This window comes from Pelophylax lessonae, assembly GCF_965119305.1.
Source record: "Pelophylax lessonae genome assembly, chromosome: 2".
Classification (NCBI taxonomy): domain Eukaryota; kingdom Metazoa; phylum Chordata; class Amphibia; order Anura; family Ranidae; genus Pelophylax; species Pelophylax lessonae.
In genome coordinates, this window is record NC_138769.1 from 471,412,786 (window position 1) to 471,430,504 (window position 17,719).

Sequence of the window (17,719 nt, forward strand, 5' to 3'; positions counted from 1 at the left end):
GTAACTGGCGCATGCGCTCTAAAGGAACGGCCGCTGGTGCCGTTCCTTCAGAGCCCAGTGCCATGACTGTCGGCTCCCGCACGCGGGAGTGACGTCACCGTGGCTCCGGCCGGATGCCGCGATCCCAGAAGACGGGCGACTGAACATGTCGCCCATCATAGAGGTAAGCGGGCGGCACGGCGGGGGCTCGATCTAAGGTAAGTATTTCATAATGAGCTAGTATGCGATGCATAATAGCTCATTAATAGCTCATTGTGTTTCTCTTTCAGGTTGAAAAAAATAAAAAAAATTTGGGGTTTACAATTTAATTTGCCTGATTAGTAAGTCAATTTACTTTTCCCTAAGAGATCTAGTTCAATGTTGCTGGAGTTCAGGATCAAGAATGTATACATATCCTTTTTTACACAATGATGCCAACAGATATCTTTTCACAAGAGACAGATGTCTATTTTGTCACTAAAGCCTGGTACACACTATTTTTTTTCCCCATTCAACTCAATGGGATGAATGGAAAAAAAAAAAAAAAACCAAAAAAAAAACAACACTTAAGAGCTCTGGAGGAGCTGCTATACCATCTGATGTTTGTACGGGGATCCCCAGTACTGTGCTTTTGTGTTCTGACAGGGAGACACCCCCACAAGAACACCCCAGTCATCGGGAGCCAAAATGGCAGAACTTTTTCGATCATGCCACTTCGACAGAAGCTGGCCGAACGGCTGGCTTCTGTTGTTGGGACTGCTGACGTACACACGAGCTGAATGTCGGCCAGTTTCCATTGATTGGCCGATACCGCCCGACATTCAGCCGGTGTGTACTAGACTTTAGAGCAAGTGCAAAATTAACCTGCAACTTACCTTTTTAGAGGAAAATACAGCTGTGCTACACTATTTTCATTAACCACTACTTACTCTAACAAGGTGTCTGAATTGCTAAGATTTTATATTAATTGCTAACAAAATAAATCAAATAAATAAAATGGCAAAGGCATCTGGAAATTAAGTCATAGTTTTATAAACTAAAGCAGAACAATCAACCTTAAACCAGCATCTGCAAACAATGCTGTGCTTTTAGATTTATTTTTCATTATAATGATTTACAAGGCTTTTGATTAATAGACAAAAATAGCATACATACAATAACTAAACTATAAAGAAAATGAAAAGTAAAAACAGAGGAAAAAAAAAAAAAAAAAATAGATAACTCCAAACCCCATTTTACATATGAAAGAGCATAGTGTTACTGGGGAGATTTGCACATTATCAAAAAAAAAAAAAAAAAAAAACCCTTATCAGCTCAAGGCGGTCATTTTTGCCAGGCATAACTAAGTTGGTTTTCATTCTGATCACGTGTTTGCAAATGGGCAGGCAGAAACAGCTTAGTGCAATCAGAAGATTAACTCAAACAGGTCAGAAAACCCAGAAATTAGAGAGTTGGATATAATCGCACAGTGCACTCACTGCAACTGAAAGTTACTTTTTCAGCTTACAAGCATTTAGGTCAACACAATTCCTACTGAGGTGGCTGGTAATAAGGTGGCTGAGGCATTGGGAAGCCACCCTGCTGTGGTGGATAAGGTGCCTGACCTGACTGTGGTTGGTATAGGTAAGGAGGCATGGTTTGGCCATACATGTATGGATTATAGCCAACGGGCATGGGCATGCCATAATACCCTGAATATCCGGGGTAAGTTGAAAATGGGGGACCCTGTGCCTGTGATGGAATGGTGCTGGAGACAGGCTGTGAGGGCACTGGAACTGAGGCATTTGCTACTGGAGGAGCAACATTCTGTGCTGCACTAATAGGGGCACTTGCAGGAGCTGAAGGTGGAGGAGGACGTGGTGGAGGTTGTTTAGCAGGATAGACAGTCCTTGGTGCCGGAGTTGGCATGCTTGCTGTGCCAGTAGCAGGAGGAGTTGAAGAGGCAGCATTCTGATAACTTGGTACTGCCGGCATGGATGGTGCACTTGGCTCTCTGGCAATGCTTTGCTGCAAATCTTTCAGCAACTCATCTCTTTCGGTCTTTCGGGCGAAAACAATATCGCTGCACTTGCCTTGGAACTTCAGTAGAATTTCCGTGAGGTCATTATAGAACTTCGTTCCTTCTCTCAGATTAGCGACAAGTTCCACATAGCTGTCATGCCCTGCAGCCAATTTCTTCAGGACCTCTTCTCTCAGATTAGCTTCGCCGTTTGATTGTTTCATTTTGGAAAACTCCTGGTGGGAAACTTGGATATTGCCGATTATTTCTTCTTGTTTAGTCAGATTTCTCTGTACTCTGTCAGTATAGCCTCCATAGATCCGATCGAGTTCGGTCACAGATAAAGCCTCTTCGTTAATAGCACCATCTTGTGCCAGAGCGGTGAGAAATTTGGTTGTCATGTCAAAGTTGACTGATTTAATGTCATTTTCAAGCTGCTCTCTTTCCCTCTTAATCTCATCCAGCTGGGCCAACAAGGTTTTCAAGGTGTTCACCACCTCACTGCCCTGCATAGTTTTTGCAGGGTTTGCAGATGGGATGGCGAAATTGAGCTCAGCTTCAGGCTTACATAATATTGCTATGGCTTCTCTCTGAGACTGGTAGCGCTCTTTCACAACAGCATCAGCGGCAATGGCTTTATCCAACATGTTACGGATATTGCTGCCCTCGACTCTCAGGGGTTTATAGAGCTCAGTAGAAGGTGTTCTTTGCCATCTTTCCTTGAACTTGGATTTTAAGTCGTTATCCGTCACTTCTTCTTCATCCAAAAACTTGAGCGACTCATCCAGAATTTCTCGATTTCTCTGCAGAAGCTCCGGCAGGTCTCTGATCAGCTGGTCAATAGTCTGAATGCCACCCTGCTCGATGACCGCCTTGGACTTTTGTAAAATTGACTGGGGTACGGTGTCACCAGACACATCCTCAATGGCTGCCGGAAGATTCAGAGAGGCTAGAACGCCATTACACAAAATTGTGGCATCCCGCATTCTGGCGATGGTTGTGTTGATTAGATCGCCCCTCCTCTGGTTATAAATACTCAAAGATTGCTGGACAGCTAGCGGTACCATTTTCTCAAAGAGATCTGTGTACTTCTGACTCAGAGGGACTGCGACAGGCGTTGGCTTGACCAGTGCCGCTTTGCCCACAGGCTCCAGATCTTTTAAATCTGGCACCCTGTCGTGGTAAATGAAGTCATTGTCCTTTTTCGCAGCGGTGAGAGCACGCTGTATTTTGTCGGACAGATCTTTGACGCTGACGTATTCGTCGTACCTGGAATTGACGGTTTTGACCAGATCAGCGGCATGCTGCAGTCTGCCAATCTCCTCCCCGAACTTCTTCTGCTGTTTGGCCATGATGGACTGGTGGTACTCGGCGTAGGCCTGCATGATGCAGTGCTTGGCGGCCAGCACCGGGTACACCTCTTTGGGCAGAGCGTCTTTGTACTGGCACTGCTTGTAGGCATCGCCGTAGAAGTCGGCCGCCTGGTTGGCCAACTTGGCAATGACTGCGTCTTTCATCTTGTCTCGGGTGGCCTTTAAGAAGAAGACCTCCTGGGCCTGGGCCAGCATGATGACGCTGAGGGTGCCCACAGTGTCGGGGGAGAGGTCTACGGTGGGGTCCCGGCTGAGGGCGGACAGCACAGTGTCTTTGATGTGGGCGAAGGCCCCACTGGCTAGCTGGTAGTACCTGGAGGCAGACTTTAGGGCTTCATCGTTGTCCAAGTTCTGCTCAGAGGCGATCTGGCTGGCCAGGGCCCCGATGTTGAAGAGGACACAGGTCTTCTCGTAGCCTAGGCTGGCAAGGCCTAGCTTGACGGAGCCGCCGAATAAGGAGCCCTTATCGAAGGCGTCCTTCCAGGTGAAGGTGAGGCAGAGCTGGCCCTCAGAGAACGGGAACTTCGGCTCGATGGAGCTCAGCTGATCGTAGTAACGCATGACGGTCTCCAGCGAGCTCTCATGTTTGTCTAGCGGCCGGCCTACCGCGCTTTTCCTCAGTTTATTCAGCTCGTCCACCGCCCGGCAGTACTCGGCCTGCTCCTCCCCGGCCGGGTACATGTTCTGGATGAACTTAGACAGCGGCTTCACCAGGTCCACTTCGGACGACTTCTTTAGGGGCACTGAGATAAACGTGGCCATGGCTGAGGGGCGGCTGCGGCTTGTGCTGAGCTGCCTCGACCCTCCGTCCGTCAGTCAGTCAGTATCGGCCGAGAGAACGAAGACTGTTTGTTCCGGGTACGTCCCCCTCCCTCCTCACATCACACGGCTGTCTGAGTCACCTGAAAGACGAGAATGCACTGTCATTTCCTGCTCTTATGTCATAGCTCCCTCACACACACTACGCATGCGCACTACAGCTCTCTATATATCTATACGGATTAATACACCTAGTATGCAGCGAGCGGCGGGGAGGAGCCAAGACCGGGGAGGGGTTAGGACTGATGCTGGGGCGGGGCTTGGAGGAGAGCCCTGACTTCCTGCACTGCTTCCCTGTTTTGCTAAGTTAGCAAAGTTTTGCTCGAAGTGTTCGCTGATAGGACGGACGGCACCTGAGCCGCTGCAGCAATGCTTTGTTTGGGAGTGCAGGGAGAAGGGGTCTGAGAGCTGGCTCCCTCCCTCAGGCAGCACCAGCTTTGGGGACATCTGATTGGCAGGATGATGAAGAAGCCAGATCTAAAGGTGGTCCTCCTAGGGGACATGAATGTGGGGAAGACCTCCCTTCTGCACAGGTACATGGAGAGGAAGTTCCAGGACACCGTCAGCACTGTAGGGGGCGCCTTCTACCTCAAACAGTGGGGACCCTACAATATATCCATCTGGGACACTGCAGGTAAAGCATTTCACTGCTAACTATTACTATCTATTGCAGCCTTTCTCAACCTTTTCAGAGGAACCCTAGAAATACATTTATGGTGTCAGGATACCCCTGCTAAAAATCTACAACTCATGACAGATTAGTGTGACAGTCAGTGGGAAGAAAGCTCCTTACTCTGTCATCATTGGGAAGAATTATCACCTTACAGATAGCTAAAAGGAACAATGGTGTCATTGGGAACTTATCTGAGAGGCAGAAATTGCCTATTGCTCAAGGAACCCCTAGAAATAAATTTCTGGTGTCGGGGAACCCTTGCTAAAAATCTACAACTTATGACAGATTGGCGTGACAGTCAGTGGGAAGAAAGCTCCTTACTCTGTCATCATTGGGAAGAATTACCCCCTTACAGATAGCTAAAAGGAACAATGGTGTCATTGGAAATCTATCTGAGAGGTAGAAATTATCCATTTCTCAAGGAACCCCTAGAAACCTCAAGAGGGACCCTAGTTAAGAAACCCCGATCTATTGCTTTACAAGACCATACATGGTACAATCTTTGTACAATCCGCCTTAGATCTACCGTAATTATCCACTTCTGGATCAGAACGATTTGCCCCTTTAATGACCAGGCTATTTCTTTGCAATTCGGCACTGCCTTACAGACAATTGCGCGAGCGTGCGACTCTGTACCCAAATAAAATCATGTCCTTTTTCCCCCCCATAAATAGAGCTTTATTTTGGTGGTATATGATCATCTGTGAGATTTTTATTTTTTGTGCTATAAACAAAGAAAAAAGCGAGAATTCTGAAAAAAATTATATATTTTTTTCACTTTCTGCTATATAACATTCCCCAAAAAATAAAAAAATGTAAATACTTTCATCATTTTAGGCAAATTTGTATTCTGCTACATATTGTTGGTAAAAAAAAAAAAAATCGCAATAAGCAATTTTTTTGCGCAAAAGTTATTGCATCTATAAACTATAGGAAAGATTTGTCATTTTTGATGTGTGTGTGTGTGTGTGTGTGTGTGTGTGTGTGTGTGTGTGTGTATGTGTATATATATATATATATATATATATATATATATATATATATAATATATTTTTTTTTTACTAGTAATGGTGGCGATCAGCAATATTTAGCGGGACTGCGTTTACAACCTGCAATCCCGCCGGTCCTGTGGATCAGCATCTCCGCTGCCTAGTGGGGACGGGAGCGCGCAGCTCCCCCCAGCACCACTCCCGCGAACCGACGTACCCATACGTCGATTCGCGCAGCCGAGCCAGCCTGCCGCAGTCTATATGCGGCGTGCGGTCAGCAAGTGGTTAAGTTACGTGAGCACCTACCTCACCCATCCATACAGGCAGGCCATTGCACTACGTACTTGTCGGTAGATACAAAGGAGGTTGTGCAATCAGTTGGTAATGAGAATGTCAAGATTTGGAAATACTGTGGCTCCATGCATGCTAGTGTTTTTTAAGCTCCTAGAAGCTGTTATTAGCATTTTTTTCTGCTCCTAGAAGCTAAATAGTGTTATCCTATGCGTCCATGCACGCTACTTTAGGCTGTTAGTGTTTTTTTGGGGTTCAGCGTCTTGGAGCAGAAAAAATTTTTTTGGAGAGTTTCTTGGAGTGTTTTTCCAGCAGAAATGGCCCTAAACGCTGTTAATAAAGTTTTTTGAGCTTTTCTATTTTTGTTTATTTATCCATTTCATTGCTCAAAGGTTCCCCCCCCCCCCCCTCCCAAATGACCAGCCCATTTTTTTTGTAATACGGCACTGTGTTACTTTAACTGACAATTGTGCAGACGTGAAGCGATCTACCCAAATAAAATGTTTGCCCTTTTTTTTCCCCACAAATAGACCTTTCTTTTGGTGGTATTTAACCACTTTACCACCGGAGGATTTTGCTGTCTTCCGTCCAGGCCACTTTTTGCGATTCGGCGCTGTGCGACTTCAACTGACAATTGCGCGGTCGTGCGACGCCGTACCCAAACGAAATTTATGTCCTTTTTTTCCCACAAACAGAGCTTTCTTTTGGTGGTATTTGATCACCTGTGCGATTTTTACTTTTTGCGCTATAAACAAAAAAAGAGCGTTTATTTTGAAAAAATAACAATATTTTTAACATTTTTTTTATATGAAATTCCCCCCAAAAAAGATGTAAAAACCAATTTTTTTAAAAATTTTTGGCCAATTTGTTTTATGCTACATATGTTTGGTAAAAAAAATCGCAATAAGCGTATTTTGATTGGTTTGCGCAAAAGTTATTGCATTTACTAACAAAGGGAAAGATTTCTGTCATTTTTGGTGGTTTTTTTTTTAACGCGTAATGGCGGCGATCTGCGATTTTTTTTTTTTGCGGGACTGCGACATTGCGGCGGACGGATCGGACCCTTGACTGACATTTTTGACACTTTTGGGGGTACCAGTGACATTACTGCAGTAATCAGTGCTATATATATGCACTGTTACTGTAAAAATGACACTGGCAGGGAAGGGGTTAATTTTATTGGAGAGGGAGGGGTTAATGTATGCCTGGTGCTTACTGACGTGTAGGGGGGGAGGTGACTGTGTGAGTCATGGACAGATCGGATGTCCAGCTATGCTGAACAGTCCGATCTGTCACTCCCTGTCACTATGGAGATCCGCCCGCTGTGTTTACACACAGCGGGCGGATCTCCAGACTCGATCCCCGACGATCGGGTAAGAGCAGCGGCGATCGCCGCTGCTCCTCCCCTGGCCCGACTCCCGCTGTGAATGAAAACAGCGGGAGCGCGCCTCCGGCGGCGCGCAAGCGCCGCCCAGAAGGGGGAGTGTCCAACGACGTTAATACTACGTCGCTGGACGATAACGAACCACTCTGCCGCAGTAGTATTACTGTGAGCAGTTCTAAAGTGGTTAAAGCGGTAGTATCCCGCCTTTTGACACTTTTACCTACAGGTAAGCCTATAATAAGGCTTACCTGTAGGTACAAATAATATCTCCTAAACCGGCATGGTTTAGGAGATATTTACAGTGCATGCAGCCGCTCTCGCGAGCGGCGCATGCGCTCTGAAGGTCCGGGGGGACCTTCAATTAATTTGCCGGAAGCTTGCCGGAAAATCACTCCATGCGCGGGAGTGACGTAATCGCGGCTCCGGCCAATCATCGCGCCGGAGCCGTCTCTTCCGGCCAATCACCGCGCCGGAGCCGCCGAACCCGGAAGAGACGGCGGGGGATCATGGCAGCGCCCGCAGCGATGTCCGGGGGTCCGTGTCGGGGCTTCGTTCTAAGGTAAGTTACACATAATGGGCTAGTATACGATGCATACTAGCCCATTATGCCTTTGTCTTGCAGGTTTTTTTTTTTTTCTAGGGTTTACAACCGCTTTAATCACGTCTATGTTTTTTATTTTTTGCGCTATAAAGAAAAGAATAAAACAAAAAAAAAACATTTTTTTACTTTCTGCCATAAAACATACCCAATTAAAAAAAATGTAAAAAATCAAATTTCTTCATAAATGCAGGCCAATATGTGTTCCACTACAGGTTTTTGTTAAAAATAAAAATCCTAATAAGTATATATTGATTGATTTGCACAAAAGTTATAGTGTCTACAAACTATGGGATAGATTTATGGATTTTTTTTTTTTTTTTTTTAAACGGGACTGCTACATTGCAGTGGACAAATCTGACACTTTTTGAGGACCAGTGACACCAATACAGTGATCAGTGCTAAAGAAAAATGCACTGTCACTGTATAAATGACACTGGCAGGGAAGGGTTTAACATCAGGTGCGATCAAAGGGTTAAGGGTGCTCCTAGGGAGTGCTTGCTTACTGTGGTGGCTCTGATGAAGAAATGGAATTCCTCAAAACGTGTCAGCCCACGGGGTCTTCAGTATCTGTTGTGGCATTGGATGGAACTTGCTGAGATCTGTGATGCGCTTTTTACTGTTGCTTTTGTGAGTATAATACTTACCGTGTTTTTATACAATAAATGATTGGCCTTGGCGTAATGCACTAGGTTGGTGCACCCTCTGTGTGTTTTGCATAGTTGCAGTGTTAAGCCCCGTACACACGTACCGATCGTCGGCCGAACGATCGGCCGTCTTTTGTCCAGGGCTGTCCTGTCGGTTGAAAAGTGCTAAAGACTGCACACGAATTTTGTCAGCCAACAACAGCCGACTGCAGAAGTGATGTCATGTGATGGTTAACTTTCCTTGTCTTTTTTCTTCTCTGAGCATGCCCAGTCTTGCAAATCTGCTGATTGTCCGCCGAAATCTGTACTGACTGACGCACAATCGACCGTTCTGTTGTCAGCGTACAAAAATTTTAATGCCTGCAGGACAGATTCTGTTCGGCCGAAAATGCGCTGTCGGAAGCATCATACTAACAAGCCTACAATCGGCCGATCGTTCGGTGGCCGAATATTTGCGGCCGACAAATCAGCTGATTTCCGCCCGTGTGTATGGGGCTTAATGCCCCGTACACACGTACCGATCGTCGGCCGAACGATCGGCCGTCTTTTGTCCAGGGCTGTCGTGTCTGTTGAAAAGTGCAAAAGACAGCACAAGAATTTTGTCCGCCGACTGCAGAAGTGATGTCATGTAATGGTTAACTTTCCCTGTGTTTTTTTTTTTTCTGAGCATGCCCAGTCTTGCAAATCTGCTGTCTGTCGGCCGAATTCTGTACTGACTGGCAAACAATCGGCCGTTCTGGTGTCGGCATACAAAAATTTTCATGCTTGCACGACAGATTCTTTTCGGCCGAAAGTGCGCTGTCGGCTGTCGGAAGCATCATACTAACAAGCCTACAATTGGCCGATCGGTTGTCGGCCGAAGCTTTTCGGCGGACGATCGGTACGTGTGTACGGGCCTTTAGGCTTATCATACACATTTGAAACTAGCCATGCAATCTCTGTACAATCAACTTTAGCTCTACAATATCTATGTAATATGAGGGCCTACCTAAACTAAACAATCTGTAACCAGACAGACCCTTTTTCTAAATACCTGTTGGCAGATCTAAAGCTGTACACCTACTATACCATCTGATTGTACAATCTCCTTTGGCCCCTTTCACACAATCAGGATCCACTGTCAATTTTTCATGCAGACCTAATCGGACCCTCCATTCACCCCATAGCCTGGTGGGCATAAACTGACTTGTGTCCGTTTACAACCACCTACCTCCAATCCAATCCGGTCCGCTTAAAAAAAAAAAAAAAAAAGAAAAAATTGAAGGGGACCTGTCCGCCTCCATAGGTGGAGCAGATCGGAGGGCAGTCAGCTGTAAAGAGACATCGGAGTCTGTTTATACCCGTCTGCTTATAGAGCAGAATAGGGTCTGCCCGTGTCCACTCTGCAGAAACTGAGCAGACACAGATCTGTCATCCGCCCGCTCTGATCAGCAGACAGATCCCACCCCATGAGAAAGGGTCCTTAGATATGCCAAAGCCAAATGAGGACAAACCGAACAATCCTTTCAATTTGTATCCAATCAGGCAGACTCTCATACTACATAGATGATGGTAGAGCTAAAGGAGATTGTACAATAAGATTGTAGCCTTCATGGTCACCATGCACACGCTGCAATATGATTGTAAATAGTGATGCAACAAAATTTTAGCTGAAAATAAGGTTTTCAGTGTTTTTCAGCCAAATGAAAAAAAAAAGTGCTGATAATGGCTGCCGAAAATGCCCACGATTTTACTTTGCTTATGGTGTGTTTTTCATGGGACTCAAAAAATTCATCAAAAAGGCAACACAGGTGCGTTTTTGATGCGTTCTTGCTGCGTTTTCAATACATTACAATGGGGAAGTAAGTTTTTCGTGCGATTTGCTAAATATGCACCAAAAATAAAACAATCAGGTTTTTTAACACTGCTTCAAAAGGATAAATAATCATTTAAATTCATGATATTATTTAAAAAGTCGAAAAGATTACATTTATAAAAATGTTTTTAAAAACGTCAATGTGTATCAAGCTTTAGGTTAACTATACAATCTGAGCGTACAATTGCCTTTAGATTTACTAAAATTATGTAGTATGAGGAGCAACCTAAACAAACCATTTCAATGAAACTGGTTTTAAACCCTTACATATACCCAGTTAAGTGACTGGCCTCAGGTGATACACAGAGATGAAACAAATCCTCCTACATAAGTTGTACCCGTTTATCTGCAGTCTGCTCTTCTCTACATCTGTTCAAAGTGCTGAATTATAAAGCTTGTCTGAGAGTTCAGAATAAAGGGGGTGGAGAGCTGAAGTTACACTCTGCAGATCTCAGTAAGGAGAGCTCTGAGAGCTGATTGGAGGGAAGAGACACACCCCTTTTCACTCAGGAACAGAGCTGAGGCTGTCAATCAGCTGGCGATTCCCTCCCCTGTCACCATTTTTCTCCTGGTGTCAGGAAAGCTTGTCAGAAGTAATTCAAGCTGATAGCCGAGGAAGGAGGCAGCAGACCGAGATGACACTTGAGCTCTGGATTGAGACAAGTGCACCCTATAGAGGGATACGCTTTCTTTATATTTTATGTCTGAGGTTTACAACCACTTTAATATCAAATCAGGCTGGTCCTTAAACTATATAGTTGGTGGTAGAGCTTAAAGGGATTGTTTAGTGTATGGTCAGCCGTAGCCCCCGTCAAACAGGCCTTCTGCATTCTGTCTTGGCCTTGGACTGACTCCCTGCTGAGTTGGATCAGAACGGAAACATATTTATATGTCATCTGTGTAGGTTCCCTTTTTTCCCTCCATCTCGTGATTGAGAAAAACAAACCTATGTAATCCTTTATCCAAATGTGCATCTGTCTATATGTGGTCACATCTACATAAGCAGGTCCAGTCACAAAGTTCTTGCAGTGCGTTTCTGCTGCCTTGTTTGGATGCCTGCACCTTTGAGAAATAGACATGTGACACACAAATGTGGTGCGTTTTTTTTGCAATTTTTTTTTTCCATGAATTTACAGTGTTGCTAAATCCACAACAGTAAAATCGTTCTGTATATACTGTAAAGCATGCTTGTTGTACTCACTGTGGAACTGAAGGGGTTAATCCTGTGCATTGTGTTAAAAGGCTGTTTGTTCCTGTCTTCTCTGATCCTCCCCTTCTTCCACAGTCCTCAGTACATCTCCTGATCGATAGAACAGAGCCTTTGAAGTCACTCTGCACATGCTCAGTTTGGTGTGTATTGCTAGAGTTTTTTTTTTTTTTTTTTCTTTCTTGGAAAAGTGCATGTGATCAGCAAAGGGCCAATCAGCACTGTCCAGACAGAGGGTCAGGGGTCCTGCAGCCTCATAGGACAGTCAGAGGAGAATGAGAACTCCTCCTACAGGCTTTAACCAGACACTGATAGAAGTCACAAGACTGCTATATACTGGTAATGAGAAAAAGTATTTAGCAGTTTATATTTACTAAAATATTTGCATTTCCATGTTCTGTGTACTGTGGGAGACTAGATATAGTGAATGAGGGGTCTGGGTTTAGTAACACTTTATGGGCAGTTGCGTTTTTGGTGCTGTTTTCAAAATCGCACCAAAGATGCAGATCTTTTCAAAACACGCTGCACCCATAGTGTAGTGGTGTGAAGAGTCCCAAGGGAAACCTTTCTCTTGCAAGGTAAAACACAGGAAAAACTTATCAGTGTGAAAGATAGATGTAAACTTTAACTGATTGACATGAAGGTGTGTATCAAACTGAATGACAGGACCGTAGATTATAAACAATTGCCTTTTTATACATAGTGCTGCTGATCTCTTGCAGCCTGTTTGCAGCATCTTCCTGTCTACATGCATGCACTCCAGTGGTGGCTGACTGGATGGGGTTCCTGATGCTGACATCAGTAGACCATGCCTGCGTAATGTGCACTGAAGTGGCTAAAAGGAGGCTCCAACACCTGCATCATTAAGAGACGGGACTGGATTAGAAGAGCGTTGTCACCCTATAACAGGAAGTGCCTGAATAAGAAATTCAGGGCAGGATCACCAAGAATTTTAAAGAAAGCAGCAGCTTTAAAAAAAAAAAAAGTAAAAGTACGTGTGAAGTCTCATGAACATAAAGGATATTTTAGCAGTTAATTTAGATCTGCTTGAAAGAGAAATCCAACCAAAACGGATATTAATGTTTTGGTTGGATGGCGGTCAGAAAACCATTCATCCACTGGCTTAATAAAGCCTCTGTCAGTGAGGCTTCTCTAGTAGTGTTCCCATCATTGTCCACTTGCAGCAGTCAGTACAAATGTGTTTGACTACCACTGATCAGGGTTTTTGCTGTTTGTTTTTTTTTTTAATGCAGCTGGAGAAGTGAGACTCCGGATTTTTTAAAATCTACAGTGCGGGCAGAGTTTGGAGCTACAGTGAGGAGATAGTGCTGACGGAGAGTCCAAAAAACTTCATTTGGTCTGATCCAGCCAACGAAAAATCTGGTTGGGGTTTTTAAAAACATTCATCACCCCAAAAAACAGGACTGTTATGTGAGAAATGTTGAATGTCTGGGAAAATATGTTTTATTATAACCAGTTTTCTTCTTTTGTGTTAGCAATTGTCTGTAATGTTATCACATTCTGGCCCAGTTCACACTGGTGCGACATGCGCTCTGAGTTTATGGGCACAAGTCGCATGACAAGTCACGCCCCATTAAGTGCAATGCAACCGTTTGAATAGGAGAGACTTGGAAAAAGGTTCCTGCACTACTTTGGATCTGACTTCAGCACCACTTACATTGACTTCTGTTAAAGGGGGGCTCTACAATCTATATAATATAGTGCAGTATTTTCTATGTCTATTTTTTATGTAATACTGTGCAGTGTTTTGTATAGGGAGGGACCCCTACAGGGGGGATATTTTATATGGCGGCTGTATAATTTATGTAATACACTACAGTGTTTTATACAGGGAGGCTAACCTATCTATGTAATACAGTGCAGTGTTTAGTATAGGGAGGCCCCTACTATCTATGTAATACAGTGCAGTGTTTAGTATAGGGAGGCCCCTACTATCTATGTAATACAGTACAGTGTTTAGTATAGGGAGGCCCTACTATCTATGTAATACAGTGCAGTGTTTAGTATAGGGAGGCCCTACTATCTATGTAATAAGGTGCAGTGTTTAGTATAGGAAGGCCCCTACTATCTATGTAATACAGTGCAGTGTTTAGTATAAGGAGGCCCCTACTATCTATGTAATACAGTGCAGTGTTTAGTATAGGGAGGCCCCTACTATCTATGTAATACAGTGCAGTGTTTAGTATAAGGAGGCCCCTACTATCTATGTAATACAGTGCAGTGTTTAGTATAGGGAGGCCCTACTATCTATTTAATACAGTGCAGTGTTTAGTATAGGGAGGCCTCTATTATCTATGTAATACAGTGCAGTGTTTAGTATAGGGAGGCCCTACTATCTATGTAATACAGTGCAGTGTTTAGTATAGGGAGGCCTCTATTTTCTATGTAATACAGTGCAGTGTTTAGTATAAGGAGGCCCTACTATCTATGTAATACAGTGCAGTGTTTAGTATAGGGAGGCCCTACTATCTATGTAATACAGTGCAGTGTTTAGTATAGGGAGGCCCTACTATCTATGTAATACAGTGCAGTGTTTAGTATAGGGAGGCCCTACTATCTATGTAATACAGTACAGTGTTTAGTATAAGGAGGCCCTACTATCTATGTAATACAGTGCAGTGTTTAGTATAGGGAGGCCCCTACTATCTATGTAATACAGTGCAGTGTTTAGTATAGGGAGGCCTCTATTATCTATGTAATACAGTGCAGTGTTTAGTATAGGGAGGCCCCTACTATCTATGTAATACAGTGCAGTGTTTAGTATAGGGAGGCCCCTACTATCTATGTAATACAGTACAGTGTTTAGTATAGGGAGGCCCTACTATCTATGTAATACAGTGCAGTGTTTAGTATAGGGAGGCCCTACTATCTATGTAATAAGGTGCAGTGTTTAGTATAGGAAGGCCCCTACTATCTATGTAATACAGTGCAGTGTTTAGTATAAGGAGGCCCCTACTATCTATGTAATACAGTGCAGTGTTTAGTATAGGGAGGCCCCTACTATCTATGTAATACAGTGCAGTGTTTAGTATAAGGAGGCCCCTACTATCTATGTAATACAGTGCAGTGTTTAGTATAGGGAGGCCCCTACTTTCTATGTAATACAGTGCAGTGTTTAGTATAGGGAGGCCCTACTATCTATTTAATACAGTGCAGTGTTTAGTATAGGGAGGCCCCTACTATCTATGTAATACAGTGCAGTGTTTAGTATAAGGAGGCCCCTACTATCTATGTAATACAGTGCAGTGTTTAGTATAGGGAGGCCCCTACTATCTATGTAATACAGTGCAGTGTTTAGTATAAGGAGGCCCCTACTATCTATGTAATACAGTGCAGTGTTTAGTATAGGGAGGCCCCTACTTTCTATGTAATACAGTGCAGTGTTTAGTATAGGGAGGCCCTACTATCTATTTAATACAGTGCAGTGTTTAGTATAGGGAGGCCTCTATTATCTATGTAATACAGTGCAGTGTTTAGTATAGGGAGGCCCTACTATCTATGTAATACAGTGCAGTGTTTAGTATAGGGAGGCCTCTATTTTCTATGTAATACAGTGCAGTGTTTAGTATAAGGAGGCCCTACTATCTATGTAATACAGTGCAGTGTTTAGTATAGGGAGGCCCTACTATCTATGTAATACAGTGCAGTGTTTAGTATAGGGAGGCCCTACTATCTATGTAATACAGTGCAGTGTTTAGTATAGGGAGGCCCTACTATCTATGTAATACAGTACAGTGTTTAGTATAAGGAGGCCCTACTATCTATGTAATACAGTGCAGTGTTTAGTATAGGGAGGCCTCTATTATCTATGTAATACAGTGCAGTGTTTAGTATAGGGAGGCCCCTACTATCTATGTAATACAGTACAGTGTTTAGTATAAGGAGGCCCTACTATCTATGTAATACAGTACAGTGTTTAGTATAAGGAGGCCCTACTATCTATGTAATACAGTGCAGTGTTTAGTATAGGGAGGCCCCTACTATCTATGTAATACAGTACAGTGTTTAGTATAGGGAGGCCCCTACTATCTATGTAATACAGTGCAGTGTTTAGTATAGGGAGGCCCCTACTTTCTATGTAATACAGTGCAGTATTTAGTATAGGGAGGCCTCTATTATCTATGTAATACAGTGCAGTGTTTAGTATAGGGAGGCCCCTACTATCTATGTAATACAGTGCAGTGTTTAGTATAGGGAGGCCCCTACTATCTATGTAATACAGTGCAGTGTTTAGTATAAGGAGGCCCTAATATCTATGTAATACAGTGCAGTGTTTAGTATAGGGAGGCCCTACTATCTATGTAATACAGTGCAGTGTTTTATATAGGGAGGCCCCTAGTATCTATGTAATGCTGTGTGTGTTAAAAATAATTGAACTTGAAGCGCCACACCACTGGAAAGAGGTCCAGATGCAACTTTATTCCATTATAAGGTAGGAGTACAATACAAAAAAGTGGCCAACCTCTTTCTGGGGTCTAAGCGCCCCCTTAATCAGGGCTTGACTGGTAACAATGTGAACTGGACCTACAATAGTATTTTTTTCCAGTGTAAATTACAAGCACAGGCCTTATCAGCAGTTTGCTTAGCAGGTCCAGTTCAAATCTGGCTTGTTCACATTGTTGCCAGTCAAGCCTGGATGAAGGGGGTGCTTGGACCCCTGAAACGCGTTGGCTACTTTTTTGGATTGTACCCCTGACTTTTAATGGAAAAAAAATTGCATCTGGATCTCTTAGCAGTAGTGTGGTGGCTTATTACATTACAAGCCAAGGAGACGGTGGAGATCCTCTGGAGTGTAGAAGCTGCCTGCCTAGGAACCAGATCGCCTATAGTAGGAGTGCTGTGAATGGAGCATGAGGTGGAAAGGACAAGTATAGTTGGCACTTTTGACAAGTGCCTGTTACAGGGGCAGCTGCTGATGATAATATCTTGGTGTCTGCTGTTTTTACTGTAAAAGCAGCCACCAGAACTCAGAACAATTTTTTGTAAGTATTGTCTCTAGTGCTTTAAAAAAAAAAAATCCATTATCCTTAAGCCTTAACACAATTGCATATTCACATGTCACACAAAAGGCGTTAGTGCAATGTACATTAAACTAAAAAACTAGCCCTCAGTCATGTGGAAACGTCTTTTGAGTTTTAAAAGAACATACATACTCCTCTCCAGGGATCATATGACCACTTGTTGCTCATTTCTCAGTCTGCTCAGAGGGGAGAGCAGTGACAGTCAGCTCTCACTGGAGCATTGGGCATGGAAGCAGGAGCAGCTGGCTTCATCTCTGTGGCACGCTGAGAGCTGAAGCCAGCTGCTGATCAGGCATCTGGGTGGATCCCGACAATATAGTCAGGATTCTTCCAGAGCTTAGAGCAGCTCTTTGATGTCAGCTGAGAACAGGCTATATAGCCCACTGTCGACTTATTCTGGGTCACAGAAAAGCATAATTAAGTGAACTCCTGTGACCCTAAAGAGAAGTATAGCCAGACAATCTTTGACCATACTTCTCTTTTAATGTCCTAAACCTTTTGCAATGCATATCATGAAAACTCAAAAAAATGATTCTTAGAAGCCCATAGTTGTGCAACTCTGGCACACAGACCACATTCTCAAATGTAGTCATAAATAAATTTCTTTAGGATGTTGAAAGTCAGTAGTTAACACTCTTGCCTTGCAGCACTGCGGTCTTCGGGTTAAACCACAACCAGGACTAGAGCTGCACGATTAATCGTTAAAAAATTGCGATCTCGATTCACCCCCCCCCCACAATCTTTAAAACAGCATGTCCTCGATTTTTAGAGAGCCATTCTCTGCTCACTCAAAAAAAAAAAAAAAAGTGGCTCTGGCAAATGTTTATCGACATTGTTAAGGCTGCTAGATAACTATAAACACA

General features: G+C 43.7%; 2 protein-coding genes across 2 annotated transcripts in view; one reads left to right on the top strand and one right to left on the bottom strand.

Annotated features, from left to right (window-relative positions):
* Positions 1-1,466: 1,466 nt before the first annotated feature.
* PDCD6IP (programmed cell death 6 interacting protein) lies at positions 1,467-4,158 on the bottom strand. Its single transcript, XM_082245235.1, has one exon. It carries the CDS (start codon positions 4,111-4,113, stop codon positions 1,510-1,512), a length of 2,604 nt encoding a protein of 867 aa, XP_082101361.1. The 5' UTR covers positions 4,114-4,158; the 3' UTR covers positions 1,467-1,509.
* Positions 4,159-4,532: 374 nt separating this feature from the next.
* The window catches only part of RAB20 (RAB20, member RAS oncogene family), a 75,609-nt gene continuing 62,422 nt past the window's right edge, over positions 4,533-17,719 (top strand). The window contains exon 1 of the mRNA XM_082247113.1: positions 4,533-4,804. Within this exon, the coding sequence (XP_082103239.1) occupies positions 4,630-4,804 (175 nt within the window). The 5' untranslated portion in view covers positions 4,533-4,629. The remainder of the gene's footprint in view (positions 4,805-17,719) is intronic.

What these genes read in the sequence shown, in the direction of transcription:
- PDCD6IP (XM_082245235.1), bottom strand. Translation starts at nt 4,113, where the DNA reads ATGGCCACGTTTATCTCAGTGCCCCTAAAGAAGTCGTCCGAAGTGGAC.